Raw genomic sequence first — 16,409 nt, 5'->3', positions numbered from 1 at the left:
CTACCCTTATTGATCTGATTTTTGTGAATAAATATGACAGGATCTCAGCTTGTGGGGTTTTTGACTTAGGCATAAGTGACCATTGCCCCACAGTCTGTGTAAGAAGCACGAGACTGCCAAAAACAAGATCTCACACAGTTTTAAGGAGGAATTTTAAATCTTTTAATAACGAATCATTTTTAGATGATCTTGTTCTTTCTGATACTTATTGTAACACTGAAATTGATGTTCAGTTAGCCCTGGACTCCTTTGTAAATACATTTAATTTATTAGTTGACAAACATGCTCCTTTTAAAAAAGTCCGCATTAAAGATAGAGTAATACCCTGGTTTTCTCAGGAATTGTCAACCCTAATTAAAGACAGAAATGCTGCATGGTCTCGGGCAAGGCGTTCTGGAGACCCTCAACATTGGCTTTCTTTTAGGCAAATTAGGAGCAAATGTACTGCAGTAGTAAGAAAATCTAAAACTGATTACTATCTGGAGTTGGTTACAAACTCATACTCTAATCCGGCAAAGTTTTGGAGTGCGGTGAAGGTGAACAAAATAAAATCATCTAATTCTTTACCCTCTCATATTAAAGTTGAAAACTGTGTGATCTCTGAGCAGAGTGACATTTGTGTTGCCTTCAATAGGCATTTTGCAGAGGCTGGTAATTTATTTAATAGGAACTATAATGGACCTTGTCCTGTTGATTCTGATTGTTTGTACCCTGTGGGCGTCACCTCCCATTTCTCCTTTCAACCTTTTACACAGTCAGCTGTATTTGATGCTTTGCAATCAATCGATGCAAAGTGTTCTACAGGTGAGGATAACTTAGAGTCTTTTTTTATTACGTTGGCTGCACCAGTTATCGCTGAACAGATTACTTATATTTTGAATCTCTCTATCTCATCAGGTAGATTTCCTCTAGTTTGGAAATCTGCACGGGTGATTCCTTTACATAAGGGAGGTGATAGGGATAACTTAGATAATTATCATCCTATCTCCAGGCTACCTTGCTTAGCTATAGTCCTGGAAACACTAGTAAGTAAACAACTAAAATGTTTACTTTCAACTAACTCCATACTTAGCTCTCAACAATCTGGTTTTAGAGCTAAACATAGTACAACATCAGCCATCACTTTGGTTACAAATGACATTATTTCAGCATTAGATAAGAAGAAACATTGTGCTGCCCTCTTTGTTGACTTATCAAAAGCATTTGATACAGTTGATCACTACTTACTTCTAAAGAAACTATCTAACATTGGGTTGGATGATAATGCCTGTGTCTGGTTTCAGGATTATCTATCTTCTAGGCGGCAGTGTGTGAAGTTAGGTCAAGCACAATCTGAATTCTTGGCCATGACTAAAGGTGTGCCACAAGGTTCAGTTTTGGGTCCTGTCCTTTTTACAATTCATATTAATGATATTGTTTCTTCTTTGTATGGATGTCATGCCCATCTGTATGCTGATGACACAATTGTGTACTGTATTGCAGACTCTGTACAGCTCGCCTTTGAGAAATTGCAACTTTCCTTTTATGCTCTACACAGGATGCCCTTACTAGTCTTAAATTGGTTCTTAATGCTAGTAAGACAAAGTTTATGTTATTTTCAAGAGCAAGGAATATTAACCTTGATGATGTGAGGATATCTACTGTCAGTGGCTCTTGTATAGAGACAGTCACTGAGTATAAATATCTTGGCCTGTGGCTCGACGAGAAATTAACATTTAAGTTCCATGTGGAAAATCTTGCCACTAAACTGCGACAGAAAATTGGTTTCCTGTACAGAAACAGATCCAATTTTCCTCTATTTAGTAGAAAAAGAATTGTGGAATCAGTCTTCTTATCAGTTTTGGACTATGGTTATGTAATTTATAGGCATGCTGCGGCATCAACTCTTAAACCTCTGGATTCTGCATATCACTCAGCTCTCAGATTTATAACTGGTGACAGATATGATACTCACCATCGTGTCCTGTAAGATAGGGTGGGTTGGCCTTCTCTTGCAGAAAGGCGCAACAAACACTGGTATTTATTTATTTTTAAAGCCCTTATTGGTAAACAACCTGTTTATATCTCCTCACTGTTAAATTGGAATATTGGAACCTATTCAACTCGATCGAATGACTGGATGGTTCTTAGGGTTCCTCAGATTTGTTCTGAGCTAGGGAAGTCAGCCTTTTCCTTTGATGCCTCTAACTCATGGAATGTCCTTCAACTCACGCTAAAATTGGAGGTTCTCCCTTCCCTTGGAATGTTTAAATGTATGATTTCAGACCATTGTGTGACTACCTGTAACTGTTTTAGTTGATATTTTAAAATGATTTTTAAACGTTTTTAATTTGTTTTACTCTGGTGTTTAAATTTCTGTGAATATTGTTTTTATTATGTACTGTACAATCGTCGTTTCTGTAAATGAGGGAAACCTCAGATGCTTACGATTTTAAATAAAGGTTGAAATGAAAAAATTCTATAGTTACAGGTAAGAAAGATTTATAAATGTTTTGACCCCTTATTTTGTTTACCTCTTTGGGGAGGGGTTGTCTTTCATGTTAGCTATATTTTTGGAGAATTTAAATTTACCAATGACCTCTTCTCAATGTTGAGGGGGACATGTCCCCTGTAACCCCCCCCCCCCCCAAACCTACGCCTATGGTATTAAGTTATGTTGTGCATCTGTTATACAAAGACTTTCAGAGTTAATACCCAGTTGATTGTAGTACAGTATATCATTAGAGGAGACACCTGGCTAATGTCAGTACAGTATACCAGTAGAAGAGACACCAGGCTAATTTCAGTACAGTATACCAGTAGAGGACACACCAGGCTAATTTCAGTACATTTCACCATTAGAGAAGACACCAGGCTAATCTTCTTCTCTTTTAACAGATATTTTCTCTCCTGTTCCACAGGAGAATCAACCTCAAAGTCCACATTCCTGCTTCAGGCTCTTCAGTTATTAATGTGCAGCCAATGACGAAAGGTACTGTAAATACGCTTGTTGTATGTGTGTTAGTGTGTTTGTGTTTGTGTGTTTATGTTTGTGTTTGTGTGTGTGTTTAAATTTAAATGTCAAACCTTTTTAAACTCGAAAGGCAACTGAGGTTTCCCTAATTTTCAGTCATGTCAAGTGTACATACAGAGTTAAGCAAATAAAAGCATATAAAATCACGCATCACACAACAAAGGTTGGAGAACAAGGTGTTAAACTCTGCAACAGAGGGGAGAATCTCAAGCTTTAAGGACTGCTGGAGTTCATTCCATGAGGCAGGGGTTCCCAAAGTTTTCAGGCCGCGACCCCGGAAATAACGGTGTAAGAGAGCCGCGACCCCCACTATTATAGGAGGTAAAATAAAAATAAATATTATTACATTATTTTTTATTTATTTGTTTTATTTTTATTTTTTTATAAATGGAAATGTATGGTTGAAAGTTGAAACATGCAAACGTTCAAATGCACACACACTAATAAGCATTGGAGGCTTTTAACCAGGGGGTAACTGGAGGAATGTCGCCACAACGAAAGGGAGACAGACAGACACCTAAATACCCCGACTAATTACCAATTAAGAACACCTGGCCAACACAGAATCACAAACAACACCTAGACAATAAGCAAAGCACAACTAAACACAACTAAACACAAAAGCAACTCCTAACAACCCAAAACCGTGTATGACATCACACCAGGGAAGGGAAAGACAATGACAGTACACACCATGACATCACATTAATCAAACTATTAATTATAGTTAACACAGTAGTCAGGATGTCCAGTGTACTGGAGCGCACCGATTGTTTGTCACCACTAGAGGGTGGTAGGGCGCCAATGTCAGGCCGAGGGCCAATGTCAGATCGAGGGCATTGCCCAAAGTTAGGTGGAGGGTACTGCCCAGTGTTACCATCCTGCCCAGTCCAGCCAGGACCGGGCCTAGGATCCTGACAGTACCCCCCCTCAACGGGTGGCTTCCAGACACCCGAAAACAACGTCCATAAGCAGGTGAGGGAGGAAGCCGGAACCCCGGAGAGGACCCAGGGAGAGGACCCGAAGACGAGGGACCAGGAGGCTGAGCGAAAACCCCAGGAGGGGCATAGCAGCCAGGGGGGTAGAAAACGGGCGCAGATGCCCGGAGAGGGGGGGTGGGGACGGGAGCAGAGGCCCGGGGAGGAGGACTGGACCTGGGAACAGAGGTCCGACGAGGGGGGGTGGGGATGGGCACCGAGACCCGGGGAGGGGGGCAGAACCTGAGAACCGAGGCCCGGCGAGGGGGAGTGGGGACGGGCACCGAGGCCCGACGAGGGGGGGTGGGTACAGGTGTAGAAGCCCGGGAAGGGGAGCTGGACCCTGGAGCAGGATCCCGGGCGAGAGACCCTCCAGCCGCCGGACTCGGGGCCGGTTCAGGAGAGCCGGACCGGAGGTGCGGCGGCGACGACCCCTGGAGCAGGATCCCACGCAGACCACGGCGAAGACCACGGCGAAGACCCCGGCGAGGACCCCGGCGAGGACCAGGACGCTGATCACGGCGCAGAGCTGGACCAGACGGGGAGCCAGGATCCGTCGAAGAGCCGGGAGCCGGCACGGCAGCCGGACCAGGTGTAGGGGCCGGGCATGGCGTGGAGACCGGATCGGTCTCGGCGGCGAGGCGTGGTGTAGGATCCAGAGATGAGGAGCCAGGATCCGTCGAGGAGACGGGAGCCGGCACGGCAGCCGGACCAGGTGGAGAGGCCGGGCAGGGCGTGGAGACCGGATCGGTCTCGGCGGCGAGGCGTGGTGTAGGATCCGGGGATGAGGAGCCAGGACCCAGAGCAGAGGCTGGACTGGGCGTGGAAGCTGGACCAGCTGTGGAGGCCTTACTAGCCATACTAGCCTCGGGGGCTAGGCTAACTGTGGGCCCTGGACTCACTGTGGGAACTGTGCTAGCTGAGAATGCCTGGCTAGCTGCTGAGGCTAAGCTAACAGTCGGGGAGAGCCTAGCAGCTCCTGTCCTAATAGCCCTCCTAGACCTGCTAGCTGCAGAGACCTGACTAGCTTGGGACATCTGGTCCGTCTCAGCTACCAGGCTCACCCTGAACCTGGAGCCTAGGTTGGCAGTGGGCGTCTGGTTAGCTACTGTAGCGGGGCTAACAGGCGGAGCTAGGTTAGCTGGGAGTGGCTGGTTAGCTATTGACACGAAGCTAACGGGCGGAGCTAGGTTAGCTGGGAGTGGCTGGTTAGCTATTGACACGAAGCTAACGGGCGGAGCTAGGTTAGCTGGGAGTGGCTGGTTAGCTATTGACACAAAGCTAACCGGCGGAGCTATGTTAGCTGGGGATGCCTGGCTAGCTTGGGACATCTGGTCCGTCTCCGGTACTAGGCTCACCCTGAACCTGGAGCCTAGTCTGGCAGTGGAGACTGTGCTAGCTGGAGACATCTGGTCTGTCTCAGATACTAGGCTCACCCTGAACCTGGAGCCTAGTCTGGCAGTGGAGACTGTGCTAGCTTGAAACGGCCGGTTAGCTATTGAAACGAAGCTAACGGGCGGAGCTAGGTTAGCTGGGAGTGGCTGGTTAGCTCTTGACACTAAGCTAACCGGCGGAGCTATGTTAGCTGTGGACGTCTGGTTAGCTGTATGAGCGGAGCTAACGGGTAGAGCTGTACCAACTGGGGACGTCTGGCCATCTATAGTGGCGGAGCTAACAGGCGGAGCTGTGCTAACTGGAGACGACCGGTTAGCTATTGGCACGAAGCTAACCGGCGGAGCTAGGTTAGCTGGGAGTGGCTGGTTAGCTCTTGACACTAAGCTAACCGGCGGAGCTATGTTAGCTGTGGACGTCTGGTTAGCTGTATGAGCGGAGCTAACGGGTAGAGCTGTACCAACTGGGGACGTCTGGCCATCTATAGTGGCGGAGCTAACAGGCGGAGCTGTGCTAACTGGAGACGACCGGTTAGCTATTGGCACGAAGCTAACCGGCGGAGCTAGGTTAGCTGTGGACGTCCGACCGGCGATGGACATCCGAGCAATCTCAGCGGCTGTGGGAGGATCTAGGCTGACCGTAAGCCTGAGAACAGTCGGCAGACTAGCTACCCCAGCCTTCGGCTTATGCTTCTCCATGAGGACAGCAACATGTTCAGCCATCTCCCACATCGCCGTCTGCAGTGTCGGATTCTCAGTGGCGACCTGGTCGATCTTCCGGAGTAGGAACCCCCATTTGGCCAGTGAGTAACTCTTCATGTCACCGGCCATCAGGGCCAGGACAACGGTGATGGTATCGCTCGCCCTTCCTGCTGCATTCGTTAATGTTTGTGGCGACTTTCTGTCACGATGGGGTTAGGTAGAATGCAATAATACAGAAAGGGAAGGAATGGAGGAGGCAGAGGCGAGGAGTGAAGCTTGGAGAATGATGTTTACTGTAGAATCCAGTGCAATACAAGGAAAAATACAGAAACTAAATAACAAACTTCACAATACAAAACAACAAACACTAAGACTTACTAGAGGGAGAACGGTGCGACACGACGTGGAGGAACAGGGGGTAACTGGAGGAATGTCGCCACAACGAAAGGGAGACAGACAGACACCTAAATACCCCGACTAATTACCAATTAAGAACACCTGGCCAACACAGAATCACAAACAACACCTAGACAATAAGCAAAGCACAACTAAACACAACTAAACACAAAAGCAACTCCTAACAACCCAAAACCGTGTATGACATCACACCAGGGAAGGGAAAGACAATGACAGTACACACCATGACATCACATTAATCAAACTATTAATTATAGTTAACACAGTAGTCAGGATGTCCAGTGTACTGGAGCGCACCGATTGTTTGTCACCACTAGAGGGTGGTAGGGCGCCAATGTCAGGCCGAGGGCCAATGTCAGATCGAGGGCATTGCCCAAAGTTAGGTGGAGGGTACTGCCCAGTGTTACCATCCTGCCCAGTCCAGCCAGGACCGGGCCTAGGATCCTGACATGAAAGGACACTGTGATCCAAATAAAGATACAAGACAAAATCAACATGGAGAAGTATCCAATACAAGCATACACGGGATGAGAATAGATGCAACAGAGGAAAGATAATTGAACAGTTACCCCAAAAAGTATACTATAACACCAGAATCTGGAATAATTAACACTATGATTTACAATACACACGTTATAGACAAACGATTTGAAATGTATTTTAAAAAGGGACACGCTGATTAGGAACATATTGTGGAATAATACACGATGGACTGGTATGAAGGAACTACAGGATTACACGTGACACACAATACAAATGAACATGAGCATAAGAAAGACGGATTCAGAACATGGACCGGGAGCTCTGAGGCCGTCCACAGAACGAAAGTTGGACTTATATAGTGTGCACTTTTGCCACTAGGGGGAGCCCTCTCACTAGGAGAGCCTTTACTCCTCACCCTTCCAACGGGGAACAGAGGGAAACGACTAAGATCCTCTAATACCATGGGAGCGCCAAATGTTGTCTTTTTTCTTTGAGTTAAGTTAGAATCTGAGTTATGTTAGAATAGCAGTTGCTTTAAATGTGCACATGGACATTTGTGAAGGACAAGAATTCAAGAATGTTGGACATAGGTTAGGTTTAGGTTTACTTTATTTGATCAAGGGGGACAGCGTACACTAATAAAACATTTTACAAATGTAAATGCACCCAATTTTAGCCAAAAGGCTAATTTCCATTGGCAGTCCCCCTACCAGAAGGTACAGGCTAAAATCCTGTGTGAAAAAGGGTTAGCAATAAGAACAGAATAAAATCAAGAAAAATAACATTAGAATAAAAACCCAACAAAAGCACATAGACATACGATAGGGATACAGGTCACAATACAGTCATGGACACAAGGACAGAGCACATCATGACATATTAAAAGACCCAGACATAGACAAATGCACCATATCCACACACACACACACACACACACACACACACACACACACACACACACACACACACAGACACCTCAGTGTTGACAATGCTGGTTTTCAATGAGCCATTCCCTAACCCTGCACTTGAATGAATGATATGATGTGGACACTCTAATTGTACTAGGTATTGAGTTCCATTGCTCATGCTCTATATGAAAAGACAGCCTGGCCAAATACACTTTTTTTTAAAGGGATTGTACAGTCCCCCCTTGCCGCACGACTAGTGTTCCTGGTTGGGGCAGACTTGAGGTTGATGAAACCGGACAAAGGGGGAGGAGCCAATCCACACTTTATTTTAAAAACTAGACAGACGTTTTGATAAAGAGTCAGGTTTTCCCAACTGAGTAGATTATATTTTTTTAGAATGTGACCGTGATGGTACCTGAATGGTGTCTTGTCTAGAATTTGTATTGCTTGTTTGTATAGTAATTGAAGTGGTTTCAGAAGGGTGGAATGTGAATTGGACCAGGTTATCAAACAGTATGTGATGTGGGAAAGAACCATTGAATGAAAATATAGCTTTGCTGCCTCGGTTGAAAGGAAGTTTCTTATGTACCTGAAGTTTGATAGGCTGAACTTTACCTTATTGCAGACTTTTTTTATGTGATTTTTGAAGCTAAGGTTTGGGTCTATGTGTACTCCTAAGTACTTGTATTCTCATACTACCTGTAATTTCTGACCGGAGATGAAGATATCCTGCTCTGCAACTTCTCTGTGGCCCTTGGAGAAGAACATACAGACAGTCTTAGAGACATTCAATTGTAAACAGCTGTTCTTAAGCCATGATGTGACATTCACCATGACATTAGACAATTTTGTTGCAACCTCTTCTGTGGTTTTACCGTGTGTAAAGATCACCTTATCATCAGCATACATCAGTACATCACATTGGCCACACACAGAAGGCAAATCGTTAATGTACATGCTGAACAGGATTGGACCCAAGACAGAGCCCTGCGGGACACCAGTTGACAGACACATGGCAGTAGATTTATGATTTTCTATTTTGACAAGTTGGGAACGGAATGAAAGGTATGATTTGAAGAGGTTGAGGAACTCTATGGAGAAGTTGAAATTGACCAGCTTTTGGAGTAGAATAGTATGGTTAACAGTGTCGAAAGCTGTCATGAATAGAGGCTTGGAGAATCTCCATTGGGGGTATCTCCGTCACTAGGGGGGGGGGCTTCTCCAATAGGAGAGCTGATTCCCCTCCAACCCGCCAACGGAGGCAAAGAGTGCTAGCCATATAACTTATTTTATTTTCATTTATTGTGTTTTCAGTTTTTTTAAGTCATGTTAGTATAAATGTATATAGTGATATCGGTGACATGGGAGGTACAGAAGTGGGTGGGCTGAGTTCAGTGGGGGGGAGGGTCGTGGGGGGGGGCCCATAGTTTCGGTGGATCGACCCGGAGAGGGGGGCCTTGCGTGTTGTGGGGTCGGTGGTGCGGTCATTTGTGACATGGGAGGTAACGGGCTTGGCTCGTGGGGGGGAGCCCCCTGCACTCTCCTCTACTGGGCCTGGCCCAATCAATTCAAGGGACCCGTGTCGCAGGTGCCTGGCTCCGTGTAAAGAGGTCCTGGGATATGGGGGAGTCCTACTAGTGGTCCTGGGATATGGGGGTGTTCTGATTCTTGGGGAGGCCTATTGGGGTGGTCAGAGCAGCTGAGCTTTGCCCAGGGGGGTCTTGTGTGTTGTGGGGTCGGGGTGCGTGGGGAGGGGTTCTTTGGGACATGGGAGGTAACGGGCTTGGCTCGGTGGGGGGGAGTCCCCTATCCTCTCCTCTATTGAGCCTAGCCCAATCAATTCAAGAAACCTGTGTCGCTGGGGACACGGCTCCGCGCGTGGCGGACCTGGGATATAGGAGAGTCCCAAACGGGCTTAGTTAGGGGGGGGGGGGGGGGGGCGGGGGGGGGGGGGGTGGGGGGGGGGCGGGGGGGGGGGGGGGGGGGGGACCATAGTTTTGGCCCGGGAGGGTGGGGTCTTGTGTGTTGTAGGGTCGATGTGCGGGGGGTGGGGTTCTTTTGGACATGGGCGGTAACGGGGTTGGCTCGGTGGGGGTGAGTCCCCTGCCCTCTCCTCTACTGGGCCTGGCCCAATCAATTCAAGGGACCCGTGTCGCTGGGGCCCGGCTCCATGTATAGCGGTCCCTGGATATGGGGGAGTCCTATCTCTCGGGGTGGATGGCGGGAGGGGGGGGGGGGGCCCTCTTATGGGGGTCTGGGCTGCTGAACACAGCCTTAGCATAGAGATTCAAGCCCATGTCATTGCACTGCTAAATGTTTGATGTTGTTTAAACTTTAAAGGCATATGTTAGCAACAACACTGATTTAGATGGATTTTCTGTCAGATAAAAGAAAATACAATATTTTATTCAACTTCAGCCCTGATAATAACACCACATATTCATTTTTATAATTCTAACCCTTTAAATGCCAGTGTGTGTGATGGCATATATTTGCAATATATCAAATGCAAAGTAGATTTTTCGGGGGGGGGGGGGGGGGGGGGGGGTATTACAGGCTAGTATGTGTCAATGATTAGCAACAACACTGATTTTGATGGATTTTTTGTTTTTTATAAGGGTCCCGCCTCCATCAATCACATGCGGCTCCCTTTGTGTGTGTGTGTGTGAGAGCAAGAGAGAGAGAGAGAGAGAGAGATATAGTTATCCAACTTGTGTGAGTTGCAGTGATCTCCTGGTTGTTCCCCACCTAGGTTATCTAACTATTGCGCTGCTGCAACTAGAAACACTGGCCTGGCCTGCTTCTAATATCAGTGGCCTGACTGATGCTGCCATGATGCCTGAATTTCCCCCAAGGGGATCAATAAAGGAAAATCTTATCTTAAAGAACACTGACAAATTATTTGCTTTACAGATAAACCAGAAGTGAAGACTGACGGTGTGAACCCGGGGCCGTCTGGATATTACTACCAGGGAGTCTGGAGAAACCTTGGCGGTCTTGCAGTTCGCCAGTTCAACAAAGCACCCATCATCTCTGAGTGTCTGAGAAACAAGCTGGTCTACATGTACGGTGACTCCACCATGAGACAGTGGTTTGAGTACTTTGATGCTGTGCTACCGGGTAAGTGTTGTTGTCATGGTACAAAACAACCCTCTCCCATCGCCAGAAAAAAAAAAAAAACTCATCAAGACTCATCAAAACTCTCTGAGTTTTTAACAATAATAATAATACATTTATTTTATATATACCCAAAGTCGCTGACAATTTTGTATTCAAATAGTCTTTTTGTATTCTGAATCTATCCCTAGAAAATCTCATAGCCACTTTTAAAATCTTGACCCAATGAACTCAGTTGAACAGTTGAAATTTGTAAATTTGTAAAATTGTGAAGAAAAACATGCATATGAATAGTACATTGTCCTTCATAATAGATCTGATATTCATAACACTGTCCTGTGTATCTCAATCACATTGTCCCTTCATTAGAGATGAAGAAGATCGACCTCCACGCCTCCAAGCTAGGCGGACCTTACCTGGCGGTGGACAGCACACGTAACATCCTGATGACCTACCGTTCTCACGGGCCCCCTATCCAGTACACCCCAGTATTAGTCAGCGACCTACGCTACGTGGCCAACGAGATCGACGGCGTGGCCGGAGGCATGAACACCGTGGTGGTCGTCAGCGTCTGGGCCCATTTCGCCCCCTTCCCCGCCGAGGTGTACATGCGTCGCATGCGGACCATCAGGACGGCAGTGGTGCGCCTCTTGGACAGGGCGCCGCAGACGTCAGTGGTGATTCGTTCAGGAGCCCCGAGGGGTCTCGATCGTGAGCCGCTGCACAGCAGCCTGGATTACAGCGACTGGTTTGCGCTGCAGCACGACAGGGTTCTCCGGGCGATGTTCAAGGGACTGGACGTTCACCTGCTGGACGCCTGGGACATGGTCGTGTCCCATCATCTTCCCCACGACGTCCACCCGCCCCCTGCCATCGTCAAGCAGATGGTCAACATTTTCCTGTCCTACATCTGTCGAGAGAGAGCGTAGAAGCGCTGGTGGCTGTGGTGAGGTGGAGTTAAAAATAAAAAATGTATGAATCGTTATTGATTATACAGAACGACAGTGTATCATAGATTAACCATGACCGCTGCATCAGCCGTGTCTGTGTGAATGACTCCAATAGCTTTCAATGGCAATAAAAAAAACCTGTTAACCTGCAATGACTCTCCTGGCCATTTGCGTTTTCGTTTTTGAGGACAGCATACTTTTTTGCAAACCAAAACAACATACTTTATACTTATAGCACATGCATGAGCCTGGTCTCTTTTGAGAGATGACATTCTGAAGTTTCTGATTCCAGAAAAATAATTCACTTTTAGTGCTAAGGTAATAGAGTAACATAGGTCTGAACTTGAGTTGTAAAAGAACGTGTTACTCATGTTTTTCTGTAGTAGTTAGTAGTCCAGAGGTAGTATTTCCCCAGAAGGTGGTATGGCTTACAAATCCAGACGGAGCCATAGCCTGAAGCATTATGTAGTATATATCCAAATTTCATAAATATCCATTTAGAAATGAGTGATTAGGAGTGATTTTGGTAAACTGTGTAGAAAGAAAAACTCAGTTTTCTCATAGACTTCAATTCATTTGGCATCCTGTTAAAGAATTTAGTTCTTCACCTAGATCCCTGATTTACACATCCCCACATGGGGTATCATTGGAAGCCACACTCATTGGCTACAACTATCCACAATCATTTTCGAGATCGGATTTAGATTGACGGAACTACTGCAGCCTGAGTCAGGAGTGGTATTTTGCGCAATACCGTGTACTTTGCACAAGCCTCAAATACTGGCATGTAACTCGAGAACAGCTGAACGGATTTTGTCAGATCGACAGGCAACCAATAAGCCTTCAATTCGATATATATATTGTATTACAAAATATTCACAACCGAGCCACTAGGGGTCGCCAAAGTGCCGGTTGCAAAAAATCCGAAAAATGTCCCATATGAGGTTACTTAACACTTTCCGTGCCGGAGCTCGGTGCCCCGGAACCTCCTTGAATGCCGCAACCCACTTCAATGTTAGCATTAAAAACGCCTAATCTATGTTTTAAATTATGGCTATGTGTCTAATCTGCCCGTCGCTTATCAATGACTCGTTTTCCAGTCAACATTGTCGAAGAGGATTGTTTTTTTATCTGTTCATTTTCGTTTTATAGCATTTTGAAAAGCCCTCGTTTTCAAGGAAAATATAAAGATTCCATGATAAAAGACATTTACTGGAATATTCTAGAATACACAAAAACGTTGTCATTTTTCGGCCTATTTATGAATAGTTTTCAAATAAACACTAGATTATCGATAGTATATGTGTACGTATGCACGCTATAGAGGCGATCTGAAAAATCGATTCTCTTATTTCCTCATTAGCGATCGCGCACACGTACAGACACATCACACATAGGGCAAACGCTGAGATCTCAGCTAATACAACTCTGATTATCCCAAGACTGGTAAAATAGATTCCTTACCTCAGATCAGATGTTCTGGTCAGATGAGCTCAATGGTTGAAGAAACCTGGCTTGGCTTCAACATCAAATGTTCAACAATACTAAACAACATGGCCCCCCTAAGAACCACCAGGGTAAAAAATCGCGCTGAGCCGTGGATGCACACTGAAATACTGACCGCTATGTAAGCCAGATGCTCTGAGTTTTGTAAAAGTCAGTCAAAGCTTACCAAAAGCACGAGCAGTGAACTCCAAGACCACGTGACTGAACTCAAACTAGAAAGAAACAGACTAAGAAATGACGTAAACTCCATGATCAAAACTGCTAAAAAAATATTCATCAATGACAAAACTGAGGAAAACAAAAATAAACCATGTGAACTTTGGAAATTACTCAATAATCAACTAGGCTGCAGTAAAAAACTTAAAACCAGGTTCTCAAACATAAACATACAGACGGACAACACGCTCATCACAGACAAGCTGGATGTAGCCAATTACTTAAACACTTTCTTCACTAACATAGCCACAACACTGGTAAACAAACTACCCTCCCACTCAGGGCAGTATGGGGTAGAACACATAGTAGCATACTACAAGAACCTAGGCGTCCACAAAGACGACTTCAAACTGGAAATGGTAACTACAGATGAGGTACTCAAAAAACTGAGCGCCCTCCAACCGAACAAGGCCACAGGCCATGACAACATCCCCTCCAAATTCCTCAGAGACTCAGCAGCCGCCATCACCGTAGTCATCACACACATAATAAACCTCTCCATAAAACAGGGACACGTCCCCAAGGACTTCAAAATTGCGAGAGTAACACCCCTGCACAAAAAGGGCAGCAAATTAGACCCAGGCAACTACCGCCCTGTTTCTATCCTTACATCCATCTCGAAAGTCATGGAAAAAATAGTATACGAACAGGTCGAAAAGTACGTTGTGGAAAAAAATCGAATCTACGAATTCCAATCTGGTTTCAGAACATCCCACTCCACTGACACATGCCTTCTCTATTTGAACGACCACATCAAACAAGAGGTGGACGCCGGCAAATACGGCGGCATGGTCATGCTGGACCTACAAAAGGCCTTCAACACTGTCAATCACACCATTCAGATTGACAAGCTAAAAGCAATTGGTTTTGATAGTCTATCAGTGAGCTGGATACAATCCTACCTGAAGGGGAGAGAACAGATGGTGGAGGTAAACGGTACCCTATCCCCCCCCCTCACAGTGAGCTGTGGTGTTCCACAAGGAAGCATACTAGGACCACTACTATTCCTAATTTATGCAAATGACATGTCGTCAGCTTGTGACTGCAACTTGTTCCTGTTTGCGGACGACTCAGCCCTGCTGGTCTCTGACAAGAACAAGTTACAGGTTGAAAAGGCCCTCAGCTCGGAACTAGGCAAAATCTGCATATGGCTCGCCGACAACAAACTATCATTACACATGGTCAAAACAGAGTCCATTCTCTTCGGTTCAAATAACAAACTCAGCAAGACCGACGGCTTCTCAGTTACAGTGGGTGACAATATTGTCACAAGGAAAGATGAAATTACCTACCTGGGTTCCATCCTAGAGGCTAATCTTTCCTGTGACAAAATGGCATCCAATGTAATAAAAAAAAGTCAACCAACAAACTCGATTCTTGTACCGGATCTCCTCTCTGGTAAACAAGAATACCCTGAAGACTCTGGCAGGAGCACTCATTCAAGGGTACTACGACTATGCTTGCACCTCATGGTACCAAAGCACCTCAAAGGCACTAAAAAACAAATTACAAATATCTCAAAACAAACTAGTCAGACTACTGCTTGACCTGACTCCTAGAACCCACCTCACCCCTGCCCACTTTGACAACCTAGGATGGCTTAGAGTAGACGACAGAGTACAGCAACTTGGAATGGGCCTGGTCTACAAGATACACTACATGACCAAGGTACACATGTACATGTCAAAATACTTCCCAAAGGTCAGTGAATACCACGATCACAACACCAGAGGGAGCTCCACAAATCATGTTAAACCCAGATTCGGCTCAAACAAGGGACTAAACATGTTTCGCAATTATGCCACATCAATGTGGAACGCCCTACCCAAAGCTGTAAAGGAATGTGAATCACTACCCACCTTCAAAAACACTCTCAAAAAACACCTACGGGAGACTGCAATTCGAAACTGGCCCCTACAAATGTCCTACCCAGTTGTACAGTAAATGACCAAGTATGGCTTTGTCAGTATTCCAATGTACAATTCCTGATCGCCATTCCAAATATCGATCACGCTTATTGATTCAGTATTGGCTGCTGTAAATATATATTCCAGGCTGATTCCCGTCCCGCGATGACTTCCATGTTGATCAGACTCCTTGCCAGCAGAAGGAACCAGCTGGCTCCGCCCCTACATATCTACAGATCCCAGGTCAGTCTAAGTGACTGACCTGCAGTTACACAGGGATAGACGATAGGGGGCGCTTTTTTCCATTCTGAGCTCATGTAGGGGCTGTTGTACCAACGGGAGACTCGGTTGATGAAATATGATTTCAGATCGCTAATAAAACAATAAAGCGATATTTGTCGTCATCGGCACTCAGTGGGGGGGCTAATAAAACGAGTTATGTCGTCCGTGGCACTGAAAGTGTTAAAAAAGAAAACACGACTAAAGGCTCTAAAATGACACTTCTTTTTTTTGTCTATTTTTTCTCCCCCCTTTTTCGTATTTTTCTCCCATCCCAATTTAGCCGTTTATCCCAATTCCCTTCCTGGTCGTTGCGCGCATTTCCACCCCACTTACCGGCCTAGGGAGGGTTGAAGACTATCACATGTCTCCTCCGATACATGTGGAGTCAGCCAGCCGCCTCTTTTCACCTGACAGCGAGGACTCTCACGGGGGGAGTGTAATGCGTGGGAGGATCACACTACCTCCCACAGATCCCTTCCCTGCTGAGCAGGCGCCCCGACCGACCAGTAGGAGTCGCTGTTTACAACGACCAGGATACAT

General features: G+C 45.9%; 1 protein-coding gene across 1 annotated transcript in view; it reads left to right on the top strand.

Moving 5' to 3' along the window:
* LOC311242023 (NXPE family member 3-like) overlaps positions 1–11,937 on the top strand; it is a gene marked incomplete at both ends in the record, with an annotated part of 32,977 nt that extends 21,040 nt beyond the window's left edge. The window contains 3 exons of the mRNA XM_084330979.1: positions 2,901–2,971; positions 10,805–11,011; positions 11,378–11,937. Of these exons, the coding sequence (XP_084187105.1) occupies positions 2,901–2,971; positions 10,805–11,011; positions 11,378–11,937 (838 nt within the window). The remainder of the gene's footprint in view (positions 1–2,900; positions 2,972–10,804; positions 11,012–11,377) is intronic.
* Between the last annotated feature and the right edge of the window lie 4,472 nt (positions 11,938–16,409).

Source organism: Notolepis coatsorum, assembly GCF_963971535.1.
Source record: "Notolepis coatsorum genome assembly, chromosome: 15".
Lineage (NCBI taxonomy): Eukaryota > Metazoa > Chordata > Actinopteri > Aulopiformes > Paralepididae > Notolepis > Notolepis coatsorum.
Note: the sequence above shows the minus strand (reverse complement) of the source record. Positions and strands in the feature narration are given on the sequence as shown.